This window comes from Megalobrama amblycephala, linkage group LG10 (genome assembly GCF_018812025.1).
Source record: "Megalobrama amblycephala isolate DHTTF-2021 linkage group LG10, ASM1881202v1, whole genome shotgun sequence".
Lineage (NCBI taxonomy): Eukaryota > Metazoa > Chordata > Actinopteri > Cypriniformes > Xenocyprididae > Megalobrama > Megalobrama amblycephala.
This window is the reverse complement of record NC_063053.1, coordinates 18,050,138-18,071,303: the sequence shown is the minus strand read 5'-3', so window position 1 is coordinate 18,071,303 and position 21,166 is coordinate 18,050,138. Positions and strand designations below refer to the sequence as shown.

At 35.5% G+C, this 21,166-nt stretch overlaps 3 protein-coding genes across 4 annotated transcripts; 1 reads left to right on the top strand and 2 right to left on the bottom strand.

Annotated features, from left to right (window-relative positions):
* Positions 1-1,894: 1,894 nt before the first annotated feature.
* polr1c (RNA polymerase I and III subunit C) lies at positions 1,895-5,363 on the bottom strand. The gene is made up of 9 exons (XM_048205125.1): positions 5,204-5,363; positions 4,888-4,959; positions 4,677-4,784; positions 4,397-4,529; positions 4,139-4,258; positions 2,947-3,099; positions 2,624-2,773; positions 2,421-2,537; positions 1,895-2,329 (listed from the first exon to the last, which is right to left on the bottom strand). The coding sequence occupies exons 1-9, from the start codon at positions 5,285-5,287 to the stop codon at positions 2,211-2,213; spliced, it is 1,056 nt and encodes a 351-aa protein (XP_048061082.1). The 5' UTR covers positions 5,288-5,363; the 3' UTR covers positions 1,895-2,210.
* Positions 5,364-5,977: 614 nt separating this feature from the next.
* On the top strand, positions 5,978-13,527 carry pcgf6 (polycomb group ring finger 6). Of its 2 annotated transcripts, XM_048205126.1 has the most exons (10): positions 5,978-6,294; positions 6,582-6,681; positions 6,831-6,927; positions 7,219-7,274; positions 7,385-7,444; positions 7,583-7,703; positions 8,418-8,445; positions 8,709-8,807; positions 10,870-10,956; positions 12,566-13,527. In XM_048205126.1, exons 1-10 carry the CDS (start codon positions 6,184-6,186, stop codon positions 12,611-12,613), a joined length of 807 nt encoding a protein of 268 aa, XP_048061083.1. In that variant the 5' UTR covers positions 5,978-6,183; the 3' UTR covers positions 12,614-13,527. The 2 variants fall into 2 exon arrangements, with proteins under 2 accessions (XP_048061083.1, XP_048061084.1); XM_048205127.1 differs by lacking the exons at positions 10,870-10,956; positions 12,566-13,527 and adding an exon at positions 10,330-10,852 and having other exon boundaries at positions 6,044-6,294.
* A 3,458-nt stretch (positions 13,528-16,985) lies between these two features.
* inaa (internexin neuronal intermediate filament protein, alpha a) lies at positions 16,986-20,537 on the bottom strand. The gene is given in 5 exon segments (XM_048205105.1): positions 16,986-17,703; positions 17,804-17,928; positions 19,094-19,702; positions 19,704-19,874; positions 19,876-20,537. Coding segments are annotated over 5 exon segments (1,413 nt in total). The 5' UTR covers positions 20,140-20,537; the 3' UTR covers positions 16,986-17,459.
* Between the last annotated feature and the right edge of the window lie 629 nt (positions 20,538-21,166).

Here is a 21,166-nt window from a genome sequence, read left to right as displayed (position 1 = left end):
TATTAAGATGGAAAGGTATTAAAATGGCAAGCACTACTAAAATACCTCTCACTAAAGTTCACTGAACAGAACACAAAGGCAAATTTTCAGGTCACCCTCACAATGAAAGGAAAATGCCTCGGTTGTACTGCATTATTTAGTCCTACTGGCACGGGATGTTTAAACAGTGTCAAGAGGTATGCCTGTAATTAATCTAAGTACATTTCAGAAGACTGAATTGATTGCCTCCATAATCATTCACCAAGATGCAGCATTTGATTTCATTGATATAGAGCGAGCTGGCAGACAAAATAAAACTGGACAATGCTTAGCTCTTTTTTGGAAACTATGAAGATGGATGATGCAAAAGAAATGGAAACAAAAATCTATATGCATGCAAAGAGTGATGGCCTGATCAGTCACATTTCATTGCTAACTTGTTAAACTGACACTAATTGGATTCAATACAATTCACCACAAAACAACAACAAAAAAAAGGTAAAAACAGCAAACTTTTAACATTAATACTTCTCACATTACAAAAAACAAAACAAAACAAAAAAACATGAGAAAAACTGTATTCTATAGAGCCCAGCACATGACATGTGAGGGAAAGAAATTATCTACTGGGTATATAAAATATACACTTGTTTCAATTTTAATTTAAAAATATATATAATACAGTTTAAGTTTCTTCAGATAAAAGCATCTGCCAAATGCATAAAATGTTCATTTCAGTAGTGGAGAAACTAATACAAAATTAACAAAAAAAAAAAATAAATAACAAATTGACCCACAAACACCATAATTGTAATAGAAGCACGTTGTAAAATACATTAGTGTCGACATTTTACAAGCATGTTCATGAACCTAAATGAGAAAAAGTCACAAGAAAAACCTCCCAGGGGCCTGTACCATGAAGCTGGATTAGCTGGCTAGCCAGGTAAGTTTCAGATTAGTTTGCGCCAATCCTGGGTTTTAGGTACCATGAAAGTAACTTGGCTTTTAGTGGTGTTCATCACCATAGTAACTTACGCTCCATGGCTAACCTGCTCCGGGACAGAGAACCTGTTCTGGGTTAGAGATTTCAAACTGAAATTGGACCAATCAGATGTAAGCTAAGTGACACTGACACACTCAACACAATAAAGTCACTCCCCCAGTTTCTCTTCCTCCAAATTAAAGGTCATTATATAGTAAAAACAAATATTTAACGATGAAATTGTCTGGTTTTAATGATAATATAATTTATATGATTTGTATAATTATATGATCTATATTTTTATTAATCCATTACACACACCCAAGTTTAGTGTAACAGTAGTTATTAAGCACTTAGTTTCAATGAATATTAATATATATAGATCATATGAAATATAGGCCTAAATAAGGAGTAAATATACTCTTTAAAAATTACTACATGTGACCTTGTGTTTAAGTCTCTATTACTATATATTATCAACTATATAAACTAACTTCACAACTTTCACTCGCACTGATAGAGAAAGATCATTTCTTTTATTTGTCCTCTTTCACAGACAAGTATTTTCCATTAGTGTAAATGCATTTAAATTCTTCATTTTCAGCTAAAGAGTTTTGAATCACGCTGGCTTTGAATCACAGTTTATTTCTGTTGCAAGGCATGTGATTGGCTGTTTGCCACTGATGTCACAGATTCATGTGCACGCGCTCCACAAACTCAGGATCAAAGCCTGAGTTGACAGAGAAAGTTGATGATCAGCATCATGGTACCAACAAAGCCAGACTGGAGTGGTTTGGTTTTGTCAACTCGAAACTAATCCTATAACCCTGAGTTTGTTCATCTACCATCATGGTACAGGCTCCAGGTTTACCAGAATTCCTACAACAAACTTGACTCCAAAGCTTGAGAGAAAAGACAAGAATTTATAGACAATTTGTCATTTTGTCAAAAACAAAAGTTTAATATACATTGGAAAAACATAAATATGTCACAAAAATGTGTTGTCAAATATGTGATTTACAGAATTATGTTTTGTAATAGCCGGACATCTCAAACAAAACAGATTAACTTGACTAAACAGAAACTGCTTGGATACTTTTTTTGTAAAGCCTTGAAAGCAGTTGAAAAAACAACTGCTTGCTAGAATCTGTATGAATTCACACTTGTTAAGGGAGGTTTTTTAGCTAAAGCTTTAAAAGTTATGTACAATTTCTTCCATCTAGATTTCTTCTTCCAAATTTTCTTCCATCTAGTCCATTTCTGTTGTATCAAGCTCTGTGAGAAACTTCTGGCACTTAGAGATGAGGACATTAATGGCCTCGGTAACCAGGACATCAGGAGGGAGGATCCCTGTGGACTCAACTGAGACTGAAAAGAAAACACAGAAGAAAATGTGACAATGCCTTTGGTAAATAACCACAAAACAAACCTAATGCAACACTTTTGGTTGCGAACATACATATGAAATGATCCCGCACTCTGCCGAGTTTCACCAAGTTCTTTAAGTCATCATGTCGGAGAACTTCTCTGCTGCATGTGTCCAAACGACTGTTGACAACCTTAGCTACCTTCCTTCCTGAAATGTAAAATTATTGGATTATAATTCAACAACAAAAGCAACAAATATCAAGACGACATGTAAATAAAGTGGAATAGTCCTACCGTTCACATTCTCTAGCTCAATAACTCCAGGTGAGAAGCAGCGCTTTAACCTCTCCGCTTGTTCTCCCTCAATGGTCTGTAATAATGTGATTTCAGGAAGGAGTCTGTAGCTTGCGGTGGCCACAGGAGAAAACTTGGCATGATCTTTGCCTGTGAGGTGCAACAAAGATCTCCAGTTAATCACACAATTCATAAATAATATCCAGGAAATTGAGGATTGGAAGTTGGAGTTATATAATAACTAAAACTTTATTAAAGAAAAATATATATGCCTCCCTGGAAATCAAACATCTTCTTGGTCAGGAGTCTCTTATATTACTAACCTATTCCTTTGACACAGTGCATGACTATATCAAGTTCCTGCCCTGGTCGGAGTTGTGCCAGGAGAATGTCCCCATGCACAGGACCAATCTTGGCATCTGCAAATACGTCGGCCTGGTTTCCAACTGGGAGCCATTTTATGTCACCTGAGTAGACTGAAACCAAACAAGAGTTCAGTAAACAGTGCAGTGATAACTAGAATGTTCTGTCATGGTTGGGAATTAATATCTGTGTGAGTTATTTACACAAACTGTTGTTTTACTTTCATTTCCTTTTTTTTTTTTTTTCCGTACAAGGAAAGGTGACAGTGACTGAAACTGTCATTCTGCCTATCATCTTTTGTGTTGCATGTAGGGCTGTACAATTGATGTAAATAAAACAGATTAAAATGCAATATGGTTTACTGCAATTATCAAATTGTACAGGCTGCGATTCATTTAAGTAAATATATGAGCTGCATGTTTCAGTGTGTAGCGCGTGTGTTCATTCACATGCAAGCAGCTCATGTCATGATCCAGCATTTTAAGCATCCCAGATCTGCTCCACGCAAACTCATCTCAGCATCTGCTCTGAGTTTGGGTCACTTATAACATGCATTCAGGAAGACAACAACCATCTTCCCGAACTTGCCAAAAATGCTTATAAACCAGCTGTTGCCAACAAAAGAGAAGCTTTAAGGGTTCGCTGCAGTTTTCCAGTGAAATAAAAGCTTGAAATTAAGACAACCATTAATATCAGAATTGTAATTTTACAGTTGTAAAGAAAAAATACATTTTATAAAATATTATTGTTTACAGTGAAATATTCTAATAATATTTTTTATCTCTCCAAACGGTGCAGCCTTCCAAACCAGCACAGCAAATGTGGAGTCTTTTTTAATTCCATGTTTTTTTAAACCCACAATTAAAAAAAGAAATAATCGTGCAGCCATGGTTGCACAGAAGAATAAAATAATATGAGTTTGGAATAACACATTTAACATACATAGAGATGGGTTACAAGTTTTAAATTAGTTTTATAGGGCACAGCAACAACAACAACAAAAATCTTCTAAGGTCCAGAGTGAGGGTGGATAATTGGTCAGGGGAAAACAAAATTAATATTATAAAGTAAACCTCAGGGGGAAAAATAAAATGTCTGTTTTTGTCATCCCAAAAATAGCTTAATTAAAAAACTAAACCTCATTTTACTCACCCATGTGATTGAGATATAACTCCTTGGGATCTGAAGAGTCTTTAGGGGCTCTAGGATTCCTGGCGCATTTTACCTTCAGCTGAAGTTGAATTGTGTCAATTTCTGTGCCTTCCTCATCCTCTGATAAACACAACACACTCAACTGTCAAATTATATTCAATTATATTATGTGAAAACATAGAATAATCAACAGTCTTTAACAACTTCCGTCAGTTTTGGCATTTGTGGCACCATTACAAAAACGACTTTGAAACTTACCAGAATTCCTGTACTCAAAAAGACGAGGGTCTGCTTTAATGGGCACAAGACCAAGCCTATGAGCTAGAATCTCATCCTGAATTATTGATGTGTTATTGTAAATGAAGACTTTCTCAATGGCCATTGTTGGGACCTAAATTGTTAAACGAGATGAGGAAAATAAACACTACAGTTCAAAGAATATTATGACTGCCACCTCCTATTTTAAGAACAGTTCATTATGATGGTAATACAACATGTATATAAGCAGAGACCAAGGACATAGCCTCGTAAAACATACCTCAGCCAGTAATATACGGCGAAAAGCATTGGCGATGGCAGCGTCAATTCCAATCATATCAAACTCCAACGTGTTGTCATCAAAATTAACTATATCGATCCTGAAGTTCTGGAAGAGTAATATACACATTTTGCATCGGTCACTATAAAATGCCCGTCTAAGCACCTACGATATTCATTATTATAAAGGAAATCCTGTACAATTCACACACCTTTTTGAATATTTCAAAGTCCCATGAGTCATCGTAACCAGGATAATTCCCTGGATAATCTGTAGTATGGACCTGTAAATACAGTAAATAGTAGTTACATATGTAGCTTACCGAAATACACGCTATTAAGCATGATCATATAAATACAATAAGCAAACAAAAACTGCAGTTTATGTACTAAGAAACCGACATGCCATGTGCAACGTTATATTAAATGATGGATACTTAAATTGACAATTAAACAGCCTATATCAACATTTAACACACCGCGAACACTATACAAATGAAAATAAATCCCTTAGAGTGCATAACTTACATTTTTTACGCCAAATTCACCCAATATTACTCTATCGCGAATTTCATCCACGTTGCTCATAGGCGCCGCCATCTTTGCTGTCATCCCTCTCTTGTGTCGATAGAGGGTAGAAAACTTCCATCCAAACACTCCATTCAAAAAGAAGTTTCACCTTTGTCATTTTATAAATGCTTAATTTAACAAAACAATAAACATAGAAAATATAAGGGGAGCCAAACATAAATAAAAAAATAGGCAAATAATATATAGGTTTAAAGGAAGGTTTACTTTGGCGTTCTTTAAACCCTTCAATATTTCAACAGACAAATGCATTTTTAATTTAAATTGCTCACAATCCTACAAGGTGTCTACATATGCGAATGCAAACTCTACCTAAAGTTTTACTATTGACCACTTGGTGGTGTGTATTTTGAATACGACGAAAAATATAGCCTAATATTTATTATAGTTCATAATATTGTGTTGATTCAGTTAATTAAAACATAGCGCAAATTTAGTTAAAGCTTTTCTCATTAAATCTTTTTTTTTTTTTTTTTTACATAACCGTAAACTTCAATAAATCTTTTGTAAAGTCTTTATCAGATTACCCTCAATCTCATAAAACATTTTTCTGGTCTGGATGGGGGAAGTAGATCAGTAGATAAGCGAACTATGAAGGGAAATATAATAATCTTTTGCAGTAATAATTTATAATATATTTGTTTCTTTATTTATACATTTTTATTTTTATTAATTGATCAATTTATTTATCCGTTCCTTTGGGGACTTTTATTCTAGCCTCATTAAATTGCGTCACTGGAGTATTGCGCGCACACCGTGAAGGTGCACAAGTAGATTGAAGTGTTTCTAAACTTGCAACTGAAATTAACTATTTGCGCTTCATCTCGAATGAAGTCACACAGCCTCTCCAGACAGACAAGGTTGGCATTCGTAGCTGTTATTCAGAAGTTGTTTTAAGCGCTTCACACTTTGCGTGCACTATGAACGGAACTGTGGGCAGAGTTGTGGAGGAGGGATCGACGCGTGGGTCCTTTCAGTCAGACGAAGAGGACGAGAGCCAGAGAGCTAATGAACAACATCCTCACGACGAGGTACAGGACTAAATCAGCAAATTAGTCGAGTTTTTATTTCAAAAGTACTTTAACTTGTGTATAAGTTGTTATTGCATATATGACCTACTCAACTAATAAATATGTTTGTTTTATATGCATATACATTATACGTATATAAATAATACTTGTATTTATAAGCGTTAAAATCGCATATATATATATATATATATATATATATATATATATATATATATATATATATATACTCAAATATATTTGTGTGTGTATATATTTATTTACTTTATTTTATTTTATTGTATTTATAGCGTACCCTGCCTCTTAGGGAATTTTATCCTTATATTCGTTGTGCCCTCTGCAATGGATTTTTCATTGATGCCACCACCATCACAGAGTGCCTTCACACTTGTAAGTCCACATTTCCCATCAATGTTATGCTATCAAATTATTATTATTTATTATTATTATTATTATTATTATTTTGTCATATAATCTTTGATCTGCAACGTTTTGCAACACGCCTGTTTATTTAACTATTGCCCTTTTTTCCTCCTCAGTTTGTAAGAGCTGTATTGTCAAGCACTTTTTCTACAGCAACAGGTGTCCTAACTGCTCTATTATCGTACACCAGACACAGCCACTGTACAGTATCAGGTAACTTTAGTTTTATTGATGTCTTTCTTTATTATTTTTCTTGTCAGTTTCAACCTATGTGTATATGAGTGTAGGGCGTAGTGTTGTTTACCAGTTTTGGTCTATCGCTAGAGATTTAGTCTAGCTGTTATGTTCCGGACAATCCCTTGTGTCTAATTACTGCTAGCAATAATAGCCTCAAATATGTCCCATGGTCTTTAGGGATTCGTATGTGCTTTAGTGTTTAATTACTGGTCATGTTTTAACATGGTTGTCAAGCTCAGAGTCAAATTTCACCCCTTTTTCTCTTAGACCTGACCGACAATTACAAGACATTGTTTTCAAGATGGTTCCATATTTGGAAGGAGGTTAGTGTTAAACTCTCTTCTGCTACACATTTGTTGGCCCAGTCTGTCATTTGAGAGATATGTGAGAAACATTTCACAGAAAATAAGTTGTTTGTGTTTTTCCTCTCAAGATGAAAGGTCACGTATATGTGAATTTTATAAACGGAGAGGGCTAGATGTTCCTAAGCCAGGTTTGTTCAAAGCAATCACTCTGCTAAAGTTTATTCTTTGAATATATATGAATTTTAGTGTTTAAGAGATGCTGTTCTGAGAAATATTAAGATTTGAATGTGGTGATGCAATCATTTTTCTCTTATTTTTCCCTCTAGTGGCAGCTCCATCTACATACCCAGTGAAGGTTCCTCAGAGACAGAAGAGAGACATGCTGCCTCAGTCTGTTTTTACTATTCCCTCAGAGCTAGATGTGTCTCTGATGTTGGAGTTTGTGGGGTCAGTAATGTTGATTGTGATTATGCATATATAAGTGATGTTATTCTGTTCTAGTGCTTTCAGTCAGTGCATCTAAATGCAATAATTTTAGAGGCAGAGTAAGAAGTTGCATTTTTTTATAAAAGATAACAAAGACGAGGTATATGTTTTTGAAATAACATGCACTGATGAATCATGCAATAAAGCCAGCTACATGCATTAAGAAAATAATGGAGTAAATTTTGATTTCATGTTGAATTTAAAATTTTTGAATGCCATGTAGGTTATGTTCACTAGATGGAGCTAAACTGTCAAAAATCAAAAGACTCTCTTAAAGCAGCAGGTCTCAAACTTTTTGACTAGGCCCCCTATTGTCCAACACAATATTCAAAGTATATTGGCTAAGATATTTCCCCTGGTATTTCTTCTATGATTATGCCAACGTTACTTGTTTTCAATTTTATTTTATTAACAGAATCTGGGAATATTTATTTATTAAATTAATTAACATTGATTCTAGAATATTCTGTATGATCTGCGATAAAACAATAGTTATTCTCAACCTCCTGGTTGAGAAGCCATGTGCTTTTTTCTTGATCGAAAATGTGATTTTGAACAATTGCAAATGCTTTATGATCTATTATTTACAGTATAAATTATTATTTATGCAATTACATAAACATGTGATTTGTTAATGTTTCATGTAACATATTTTTATATATCTTTGATTTACAGAGCTGAAGAGGGTGTTGAGAACTATAAGGTAATGTTCACATTTTTTTCAATTATTGATGATTTTTATTTATTTATATTTATTTTTATTTTTTTTGCTTTTGGCACATTACTGGGATTTTTGTGTTGTTGTTTTCTGTATTCCCTTGAGGCGATGCACCTTACATTCAGGCAACACATTGCAATGTTATTTGTTTTTATGAAATCTAAACGGCTGATTCATTGTATAGAATTGAACTGAAATTATGATGAAGGTCTTGCTGAATTTGTCATGATTATATTTTCATTCTCAAGCCCCTTGAGAGGAAGTATGTGCGTGTGTCCGGAGAAGCCACTGTCCGTCATGTGGAGCTTTTTATCAGGAGGAAGATGGAGCTGAGTCAAAACTGCAAGGTGGAACAGCTATTTTTTTCTCTTTATCTTTAATCTCATATTTTGAATTATAAGCCACACTCCGTATCAGGGTAAGGTCTTGGTCTTGAACAGCTTGTTTTCATTAAACCAGACGCATAAATCCTGCCTCAGACAGTCAGCAATGTCAGAGGTCTGAAAGAAAGGTTGGATGAACACCCCCCAGCTGTGTCCGTCGCTCAATAATTCATACTGACAGGACGGCCACCACCCTTCACCCTTCACACAGAGCAAAAATATGCTGAGTCATTTAATGGAAAAATGTTCTTTTCTGCCTCCTTATCTGACTAAATTCAGCAAAATTTTTGCTTACCGCCTTTAGGGTTTCTACCATGAGGTCATCTTATGAAAGTGTGATTAAAGAAATGTTATTAGGATGTTCCATTTGTCTCTCAACACTTCAGTGACTCTCTTTCACACTTCACAATCCTGACACGTTGCTGTTTAATTACTTTCTTTCTAATCCCAATTCTGGATAAGGATTTGAGTCCTTGAAAAGAACCACAGCTCAGTCAAGCATAGAAATGAGTGTCTATGGTTGTGAATAAGAGTGTTTCTGTTTGAAAAGAAAATCTAGAGCCTTGTTTTCATTATTCAGCTGTCACTTCTGCAGACTGACAGAGAAGTGTCCAGTTTGAGAGCCATATATTTAACCGTTAACACTATTTTACGGTGTCCTCGTTATACGTTACATGTACTTGCTATGATAATAAGAGTAAATTGTGGCAAGTAACCCTAAACCAAACCCTTACCCTATAGAAAATACATGTTAATTATTTTATACTCAGTACTTAATAGTATAACTTACAATGTATCCCACATATGGTAGATTCACAGCCAGGAATATACTTCTGCATTCACACTATTTTCATTGTTAATTGTTCATAGTATGTATAATTTTGATTTAGGTTTTAAAGGTATATTTTGTGTTCAGTTCAAGTTAAGCTCAACTGACTGCATTTGTGGCAAAAAGTTTAAAGTTGACCACAAAAATGAATGACTCTCTTCTTAAAAAAAAAAAAAAAAAAAAAGCAAAATTCTGTTACGGTGAGGCACATACAATGGAAGTAAATTAGGCTGAAATACTAACTATTTAAATACTCATAATTTCAATACTATATAATATGCATGTTAACCTGATTTTAATGTACAGTTACTAACCTTTTATGTGTATAATTATATCCAATTTCACAAATTAGTTGCCATGACAATCAATGCCATAAACCCTAATACCCTAAAATGATTGTAAAACTGTTGATTTAAACCATTTACAGCTCGAATAATACACAGGTTTTAATAGACGAATTTGTGCTGTTATAAAATAAGCTTCCCATTTCTGCTTTTAAATCCACAGAAAATCGGTCCTGAAAATGGGATTTGTTTTGTTTTTTTGGTAATCAGCATTAATTGCAGTATTCCTGTGTGTGGCCACATGCAGCAGTTGTTAGTGAAGGCTGCTTACATGTTGTGAGGCTAACAGTTGTATCTGGATTACTGGCTTAAGGTTTTTTCCTGGCTAAGTCTGATCTGGCCCTGCGTGGAGCACCTCATAGTGCCAGGGACATCTACAGGGATAGAGGTGAAAAAGGAGACACAAGCGTTTGTGTGCTTTGCTCCGGGACAGCCCGCTGTGCCCTGCTCCACATACTAGACTCTAAAAATTGTAATCATTTTGGGAATAGACTGAAGCTGTATTGTATATACATATGGAGGCTTGAAGTACATTTCCATCTGGCATTTTAGGGTCACTGTGAAAAGCACTCCTCTAAATAGTTTGAATCCACTGGAATCCAACTTCAAACCTTTTTTTAGTTTTCATTGCTATTGCTCATTTTACCTTTTTTTTTTGTGAACTCTCCAGATTAAACTTTGACATTGTGCTATAATCAGAAACGATACTTCAAATTATGCAATGTTTTGAGGAGAGGTGTGCTATTACTTTTCCAAATTGATCAGATTAAAATAATTTGCATGACGAATGATTAAACACATTAAAAAAAACATACTTGATTCACGAACATTTACATTGTGCTTTATATGGCAGGTTGATGTTGTATGTGGAGATCATCTTCTTAAGCAATACCAGTCTTTGAGAGAAGTTTGTAACACCATGGGACAAAATGCATTGCAGGTGGGTGTCTGATATAACATACCTTTTTTTTTATATCATTATCGATGCATAAAATTAAATACAGCTAGAGAAATATAGTCTAGACATACAAGAGGAACATTGGCTACTGGGAATTGCTCAAGGATTGTTCAAGTCAGTGTTGCTGAGATGTTTTTAGAGAGATTGAGCCTGAAGTAAGCTGTTAATAAGTGTGAACTACAGGCGCCTTACACAGTTCCTGTCTCGCCCTTCACACAGAATTACATTAGAGCCTCACCTGCAGCTTCAAGTGCTGCTGCCTCTCAGAATAGCAGTTTACAGCAAAAGCTTTTTTTAAAGAGGTCTTTTTGCAGTTTCAGTTGTATTAAAGATTTTGTTATCTTATGAAATTATAAAAAAAATTTTTTTTTTGTGTTAAAAGAGAGAAGCCAGAATCAGAACAAGTTTTTGAGACCATAAATTAACCATTTTTGGTTATCTCTTGCTTAGCTCTGTATTTGTTGTAACCGTCACAAAGACTTTACACATCAATTTTCAAACTTCATCTGTGATCATTCATTGTGGTTAATCGGGCATCATAATGTAATCTCATAATTTACAATAGCGTTCAAAAGTTTGGGACCATTAAGTCCCTTTTTCACATATAAGCTGCATTTATTTGATCAAATACAATATTTTTTTTTACAGTAAATTTAAATATTATTTCTTATATTTCATTTTTATTTTGATCAATTTAATGGTTTAGTTCACCCAAAAATGAAATTGCTGTCATTAATTACTCACCCTCATGTCGTTCCACACCCGTAAGACCTTCATTTGTCTTTGGAACACAAATTAAGATATTTTTTATAAAATCAGAGGGTTTCTGATCCACACATAGGCAGCAACGACATTGCACCTTTTGAGGTCCAGAAAGGTACTAAAGATATCGTTAAAACCGGTGACTTGACTGCAGTGGTTCAACCGTAATATTATGAAGTGACGAGAATACTTTTTGTGCACAAAAACAAAATAAAAATAAAGACTTTATTCAACAAATTCGTCTGTCCCGTCATACTGCTACACTATTTCCATTGCAGAGCTTCAGTGTTTGCCTATACGGCGGCTCAGCATCGACCTGACGAATGCGTGTGATGCTGATGCAGGAGCCAGCCAATACTTAGCCCACGCTTAGACGTAAACACTAAAGCTCTGCAATGGAAATAGCATAGCAGTATGACGGGACAGATGAATTTGTTGAATAAAGTCGTTATTTTTGTTTTGTTTGTTTTGTTTTTTTTCACACAAAAAGTATTCTTCTCGCTTCATAATATAAAGGTTGAACCAGTGTAGTCACGTAGCCGGTTTTAACAATGTCTTTAGTACCTTTCTGTCGTTGCTGCCTATGAGTGGATCAGATACCCTCAGATTTCATAAAAAATATCTTAATTTGTGTTTCGAAGACAAACGAAGGTCTTATGGGTGTGGAACGACATGATGGTGAATAATTAATGACAGAAATTTCATTTTTGGGTGAACTAACCCTTTAATGTGTACTTGCTGGATAAAAATATTAATTTCTTACTGACCCAAAACCTTGCTGCATACGTTGTATTCCTTAATGCACACGTTTCTTATTCTCCCCTTTTAGGATGGCATGCTGGTTCTACATTTCGGACTCGTTCTACCTGCTGAGTAAAGAGGGAAGATACAGAAAAACCATCTACTGTGAAAACTACAATGCACAGTGGTTTTATTTCAAGGGCTAAACTGAATTTTATCATACAACAGTTATCCTATGCAATGATTCTTTGTCTTCCTGGATGCCTTTTGCTGAAAAAGATTAAGAATATGCCAGCATTCTCTCTGCAGATGCATTAAGAAATATTAGCACTGATGAGTTATTTCCAGCAAATTTTTTTTATTTATTTTTTTTTTTTTATTACAATTTCCACAGCCGTAAGGTTTTTGTAGATGCTCTTTTATATGTTTACTAGGGGAAAACAGTAAGCAATTTTTTACACCTTGTCTCAGAGAATGTATTGATATGAATTTAATTGCTTGGTTTTTGCATGTCAGTTTGGGATTAAATGCGTTATGCATTAAAGTAAATTGGTACTAAACACTAAAGTACCTGATTAGTACCTAAATTGTTAGATTTCTAAGTATTTTCTTTGCAAGAATGAAGATGTTCATTTGGTTTGTCTTTCTCTTCTCAACTCTTCTAGGGGGCGTTTAAGTGTTTCTGGTTGTTGTTGTTGTTTTCTTTGTTCATCTCAGATGGAAATCCTTTTGTACTTTTTGAGCCATATTGTATAATTACATGGCCTTGGAAAAATGACCTTTCAAATATGTTTTTTCATCTTTTGCAATATTATAATTGAAGCGTTTTTAATTGTTAAAACAGCTTCACAACTAAATGTAAATCTGTGCATGACCAAACAGACCTCATTGCATAAATACTATGCAACTATTATGCACTCATTTCCACTCAGTCATCTTTTTAGTTTTGTGAAATATTATGACCAGTTCTAATTTGCTGTTTGTGTGCTGCTGATTTCAAGTTCTGCTGTTATTATTCACACTTGAAATAGAACACTAGTCTAAATGTTATGAAGCGTCTTTCACCTGATTCTTTGTTAAAACCATTATCACAAAACACTCTGGAGAGTCAGAGGCTCGGTGTAAGAGTGAGAGATGCTGCTCACTAACCCACAGGGACTGTCGGAAATGGTTTCCAAGGGAACCGCCTCAAACACCATGCATGATTTCACCTGTCTGCATGCTACAACACATTAAGGTTCAGACATCGTTTATCACAGTGTAGGATTGCAGGTACAAAACTGTTCAAATCAAAGCCCAGCTAGCTTTAGTTCATCTAATATTGCTTTTTAATGTTTTACAAGTGGGAATATAACATTAACCATGGATATAGCTTTTTTTTTTTTACCTTACTAATACAAATTTTGGTGATTATAATGTGGATTTACTGACCTTTTTTAACAAGACAATGATTCTTGACAGGGCATTTGCCATATTTTTCAGTGATTGACAGTATTTCAGAATGACACAAAGCAGTAGTCGTGTGGAGGGGGAAGATATAATCAGTCATATCTTTAAATTCTTTCACTGTTGTGTGTGGAGAGAGACAGAATCCATTAGCCTTTAAATAGGACGTCAGCTATTGATCAGCTATCATTGATCAAAAGTGACATTAAGACGTTTGTAACGTTAAAAAAGATTTTGATTACACATAAATTGTTTAACTTTGTATTCATCAAAGAAACCAGGAAAAAATTAATCATGGATTCTGTAGAAATATTAATTAGCACAACTGTTTTCAACATTGGTAAGAAATGTTACTTTAGCACTAAATCAGCTTATTAGAATGATTATGACCACTGACAGGTGAAGTGATTATCTCTTCATCATGGCACCTGTTAGTGGGTGGGATATATTAGGCAGAAAGTTAAAAATGGGCAAGCATAAGGATTTGAGTGAGTTTGACAAGGGCAGAATTGCGATGGCTAGACGACTGGGTCAGAGCATCGCCAAAACTTTAGCTCGGGGTATTCCCGGTCTGCAGTGGTCAGTATCTATCAAAAGTGGTCCAAGGAAGGAACAGTGGTGAACCGGTGACTGGGTAATGGGCAGCCAAGGCTCATTGATGCATGTGAGGAGCGAAGGGTGGCCTGTGTGGTCTGATCCAACAGACGAGCTACTGTAGCTCAAATAGCTCAAGAAGATAATGTTGGTTCTGATAGTGTCAGAATACACAGTGCATCACAGTTTGTTGTGTATGGGGCTACATAGCCGCAGGCCAGTCAGGGTGCCCATGCTGACCCCTGTCCATCGCCGAAAGCACCAACAGTGGGCATGTGAGCATCAGAACTGGACCACGGAGTAATAGAAGAAAGTGTCCTGGCTGATGAATCACATTTTCTTTTACATCACGTGGATGGCCGGGAGTGTGTGCGTGGCTTACCTGGGGAACACATGGCACCAGGATGCACTATGGAAAGAAGGCCAGTGTGATGCTTTGGCAATGTTCTGCTGGGAAACCTTGGGTCCTGCCATCCATGTAGATGTTACTTTGACACAAACCACCTACCTAAGCATTGTTGCAGACCATGTACACCCTTTCATGGAAATGGTATTCCCTGGTGGCTGTAGCCTCTTTCAGCAGGATAATACGCCCTGCCACAAAGCAAAAATGGTCAGGAATGGTTTAAGGCAGTGGTCTCAAACTGCCGGCCCGCGGGCCATTTACGGCCACCGAAACGCGTCCGATGCAGCCATTAAACGTTACCTATGCTCAAACGGCATCTGGGACAAATGCGCTGCCAGGTGTCTGTCAAGAAACAGAAGAGTGTACAAATGTATTCAGGGATTGTATTTGTTCAGTACAGTGTTGGTCAGTGCAACATTTTAATGTTATTTAAGCTAACATAAAGTAAGGGAAAATACTTCTACTAAATATTAAAAACTAATAATGTATGTAACAATGAGAGATTTTTATTTTTTGGCAAAATAAAGTTTAATATAATGTGTGTGTATATATATATATATATATTTATATTATATTATAATATAATATAATATATATATATATATAATATAATATAATATATATAATATATATAATAATATAATATAATATATATATAATAATATAATATAATATATATATATATATATATATATATATATATATATATATATATATATATATATATATATATAATATATATATATATATATATATATATATATATATATATATAATATATATAATATAATATATATATATATAATATATATTTATATATATTTATATATTAATATATATATATATATTTATATATATATATATAAATAAACAAACAAACAAACAAACAACTTTATTTATTTATTTATTTATTTATTTTGCCAAAAAATAAAAATCTCTCATTGTTATATATATAGCTATAGCTTGTTTATTTCTGACCCCTCCACTCCACAAGTTTTGCTGGTTTTGTTCCTAAATTACTATATTTTTTTTATTCCATGCACCTTGTTGGATGTGAGAAGTTGCACCAGACTATTGCAATTAATAGTATATTAGGCCTAGTAGTATTATATTAGTAATAGTATTATATAATTATATTACACTCTGTAACAATGAGAGAGACACTGCTGTTTAGTATGGTAAATAGAATATTTATAGTATAGGTATAAAGATATTTTCGTAGGCAAATTTGATGTAAATGAGAAATAATGCAAAATACATTTTCAGAAATGTTGCGCTTTCTTGCGCTTGAATGTTAATATGGCCCTCCTATGAGGTGTCAATCACAGAAACGGCCCCCCGCCAATTTGAGTTTGAGACCCCTGGTTTAAGGAGCACAGCAAGTTTGAGGTGTTGATTGGCCTCCAAATTCCCCAGATCTCAATCCAGTCGAGCATCCGTGGGATGTGCTGAACAAACGAGTCCGATCCATGCAGGTCCCACCTCGCAGCTTACAGGACTTAAAGGATCTGCTGCTAACATCTTGGTGCCAGATACCACAGCACACCTTCAGGGGTCTAGTGGAGTCCATGCCTCAACGGGTCAGGGCTGTTTTGGCAGCATAAGTGGGACCAACACAATATTAGGAAGGTGGTCATAATGTTATGCCTGAACGGTTTATAATAGGTTATTTTAGGTTCTAATAATATTTCACAATATTACTCATTTTACTTAATTTTTGATTAAATAAATGCAGCCTTGATGAACATGAGAGACTTCTTTGAAAAATATTACAAATCTTACCGACCACAAACATTTGAACGGTAGCATGGCTCTAACATTACATTGTTTATAAAGGTTCAAACCATAAAGTCTTGAGAATAATCAAGATCACTATGGCTAAAGTAAATGAGTTGCAGGTAACTGTGCTAAATCTTGAGAATTTAGTGTGTTTTAAGAATGAATATCCATTTAAAGCAGTAAAGTAACATTCAAAGCATCTGATACATATTTATTAATATCGGACAGATAAGAATAGTGATGTTGAGTGATTTATGAATGGAAAAAGACAAGTGCACAAACATTTTAATTACTGACTTTATTATAGTTAAGGCATACATGTGTTACAGTTAATTCAGTGGTTTGGTCCCTTATTTGTTATATGCCATTGTGCTTTCCAACAAACCCTTCATAAATTATTGTGAATTTATCCATAATCGTTAGATCAGTGTTCATGCTGGCTATATCTTGGTCATCCTTCCATACTGAGGTTCATATTTATGGTCCTAACATCAACAGGACTAAAATACTCTCTGAAACTAGTATTAAGAAACACAGTAAATATTTGAGGCCTAAGTTCTGGAGTATTAAACCAACATACTGTAGATATGATTTTTGAAACATTATATCACCATAACAATTTCTTAAACGTGTTACTAATTACCATAAACAACAAGTGGCAGTTTTCAGCTAATAGCAGTGATTACTGTGCCAAACACTCAAAAGACTGCTGGGAAAATTGCTATGGAAGCTATATTTAACAACCGTTATAAATATTCTAGTTAGAGTTAACATCAACAGCATCACTCTTTTCTGCCTTCTTAATCACAGCGGATTCCTCTGTGTTTTCCTCCCGCTTGGCTGCTGCCTTGGATTTGGCGTGTCCCTCCTCCTCTTTCTCTTTTTTGGGATTGCGGGTTGAGGTGAAAGCAGAGCGGCTCTGATACCCATAAGAGATGCTGGGTGTGCTGGAGAAAGTCACCCCAGAACTAAAGTGGGTTTCTTCACCCTCCAGTAACTTTCTATGAGGACATCGACAAAGACTGGTCAGTTATTTTGCATTTTCATTCTCATACATCAGTTCTTTCCATGTGCAATAACACTGAATCATTGGTGCTTTACCTGTACGCAGCAATTTCAATGTCTAACGCCATCTTGACATTCAGAAGGTCCTGATACTCTCTGAGGTGACGGGCCATTTCACTCTTAGTATTTCTAAGGTCCAAGTCCAGCTGCCCAATTGTTTCCTGGTTAATGGAATTGGGGGGAAAAATACAGCGGTATTAGCATTGGCGCAAATATATTCTGATAGAATTAAAAATAAAAATAAAGAAATGCATTACATAAAACATAATCTTAACCGTGACCACCTCACTGTTGAGTAATTTATTTAGCTTAGCACCTAAATTAGACTGTCCTGCTTGTAAAAGCTGATGTGAACCTTTATCTCTTGGCATTGACTGTGCCGAGACACTAATCTGACTTACAGTTTCACTCTCAAGAGACGAAAGGTCATAGATCATGTCTGGGTAAAGCTTCACATCAAAATGAATTGGATACTTTATATGGCAATGTATTTAATGTTCACATCAAGGTATTTCAATCACATCAGTATTGACATAAACTGAAGATATCTTCAGTTTTCTGTCAGCAAGTGAACATGACCTTGCAGAAACCTCCCTTGCAAAATCCTCTTTATCAAGAGGCTCTTCTTAGAGGAATTAACCTCGGCCACCTCTTGTGTGCGATTAGTTCAGCACCATGGACAGAGAACTCGGGTAGTTGACATGGCATTTCAAGCAGTTTCAGCCATGTCCTGTGGTATAATTCATCGCAAACTATTTTAAACAACATTTTTACAGTTTAACTTACATTTTTCATGTGCTTCTATTAACTTGGTGATTACATTACATATTTATATTTTTAAACCTTTATGTGTCACACAGCAGGACCATTTAAATGAACTAATGAAGGCAAAAGGGGTTTTAAAAATGGTTAAAAAAAAAAAACAGCACCTAAAACATACACTTTCCCTTATACCGTTACATAAAATGAATGTAAAATCTCAATATTGTGTTTAAACGTTGAGCATGTTTTATGTCAACACACCTCCAGAAACCAGTGAGCTTGTCTACAATGTCTCACTTATTCAAATATGATGAATTACATTTAAATGTAAAAAAAATATATAACTTAAATGGGACTCCTCAAGAATAATACATTATTGTTATTTGAATAAATGATGTGTCTGCCTGCCTAGATATACAGACAGACTGACAGATCTAGAACTATTCCTCTTACTTTTTAAAATTAAATATTAGTAGTAGGCCTAGTATTACATTTTAATTACATTTCTATGTTAATTCATACATGTTCAACATTCAATATGATAAGTAATTTTTATGTGTCTACCTGATAATTTGCGACCTCGACATTGTGTGCGTCTTCCATCTCGCGAATCTGCCGTTCAAGAGATTCGTTTGTGCCGCGCAAGGTTTCAATTTCAATGGTTTTGGACTGTAGTTGTCGCCGGTAGTCGTTGATTTCCTCTCTAGTGGCTCTCATGGCCTCGTTGGTTTTAGTGGCCTGTTCATTGAGACTGACAAACTTTGATTTGTACCATTCCTCAGCAGACTGAAGGTTCTTCGAGGCGAGGGTTTCATACTGCCCACGGATCTCTTTGAGGGCCGAGGTCAGATCAGGCTTGGATAACTCCACTTCCACAGATATCTGGGCTGCCTGGATCATATTAGTCAACTCCGTCACCTCTTCATCATGCACCTTCCTCAGAAAATTGATCTCGTCCAAGAGCGACTCGACCTTTCTCTCCAGGTCCACGCGCACCATGGTGGCATCATCCACATCTTTCTTGTAGGATCTGAGCGTCTGCTCTGCCTCCTCGCGCGCTCGGATCTCATCCTCAAACTTGCCTCGAAGTTTCTGCAATTCTTCCTCGATACTATCTCGTTCGATGAGAATATGAGATTTTTCATTGTTTATCTCGTCCACCTGGGCTCGCAGGATCCCGGATCTCTTGCTGATAGAGGTCAGCTAGTCTGGACGGCTCGTTCTGCCTCTGGCGCAGACTCACGAGTTCAGTCTCCAGCACTTTATTGTGCTGCTCCAGATTGCGCACTTTCTCGATAAACATAGCGAAGCGGTCATTGAGACCCTGCAGTTGCTCCTTTTCATTTGGTTCGGACTATTTTAAACTCGTTGTTTAACACGGATGTTTGAGAGAAATCCACGCTGTCGAAATGGACCGGTGAGAAGGAAGATGACCGGCCCGATCTCTTGTAGTAGCCCGCTGGAGAGGCGCTGCTGCGGGATAAAGAGTGAGACCTGAAGCCGCTGGAAGACATGGAGCTCATTCTAGGGGTGGAACCGGTGAAACGAGGGGTTTCCCCGAACATCTTTCTGTAGGACGAGGACATGTTGTGATCTGATCCGTAACTCATCTTCGTCACAACTAAAGGAGTCTAAAATGGGTGTGCATGTCGTTATATACCGGCGGACTGTCCCATTCCCATATCATGTTCCCTCTGGTGGTGACAGTTAAGATGATAAGAAACCTTTTTCAAGAGCATCAAAACGTTCATTTAGTTATGTGTTCAACAGGTTTGACATTTGCACATAAAACACAGATTTTCTGGCCATTTAAACAGCTGTAAGTGTCGATGGAACTGTCCATGTTTGCGCAGCGTTGAATGGACCAGAAATTCAACAGTTAAATCCATTTACCCTTGATTTAAGATCTTGTCTGGATTGTTTTTTGGCTTAAAATATTTTGGATGCCCGTGCCATTTCAGTCTGTGCATTACAAATAAAACACCAGACTTAGGCTACTTTTAAGACACAAAATTTACCTCCATTACAATATTTAAAACTTCTGAATTTTTTTTTTTTTTTTTTAAAGTTTTGTAGTTGATCTCCTATTCTGACCAAAAAGAGCCCAAAAATCTAAAAATTATTTACAGAATTAATAAATAACAGTCATTGCCTTTACTCTTAACTCTGTTGATAAGCAGCTTAAACCAGTCAAGTATTATTTGCTTGTTTTAGATGGTTTAAATTTAAGATTTTTTTTTCCCAAGCAGGGTTATATTTAGTTATATATATATATTATATATATATCCCACTGAAAGTAATTTATTTACATATTTGTACAGGGTTTAAAAAAAGAAAAATGTAGCCTACTTTTTTTTTTTTTTTTTTTTCATTCAGCTACTTTGCAAGTCCTGATATGAACTGTCCAAATCATACAAATAATGCAGGGTTGGGCAGCTTTGGTCATGGAGGGCCACTGAGTTTAGCTCCAACCCTGGAAAAGAAATAAAAATACAAAAAAGCTTGTTAAGGTGTGTTTGGTAAGGGTTGAAGCTAAATTCTGCTGGACAGTTGCCCATCTCTGCTATAAATGATCAAAACTTGCCTTGTGTTAAAAATCTGGTAACACCTACCAGTAGATGGCGATCTTTGTCTTCC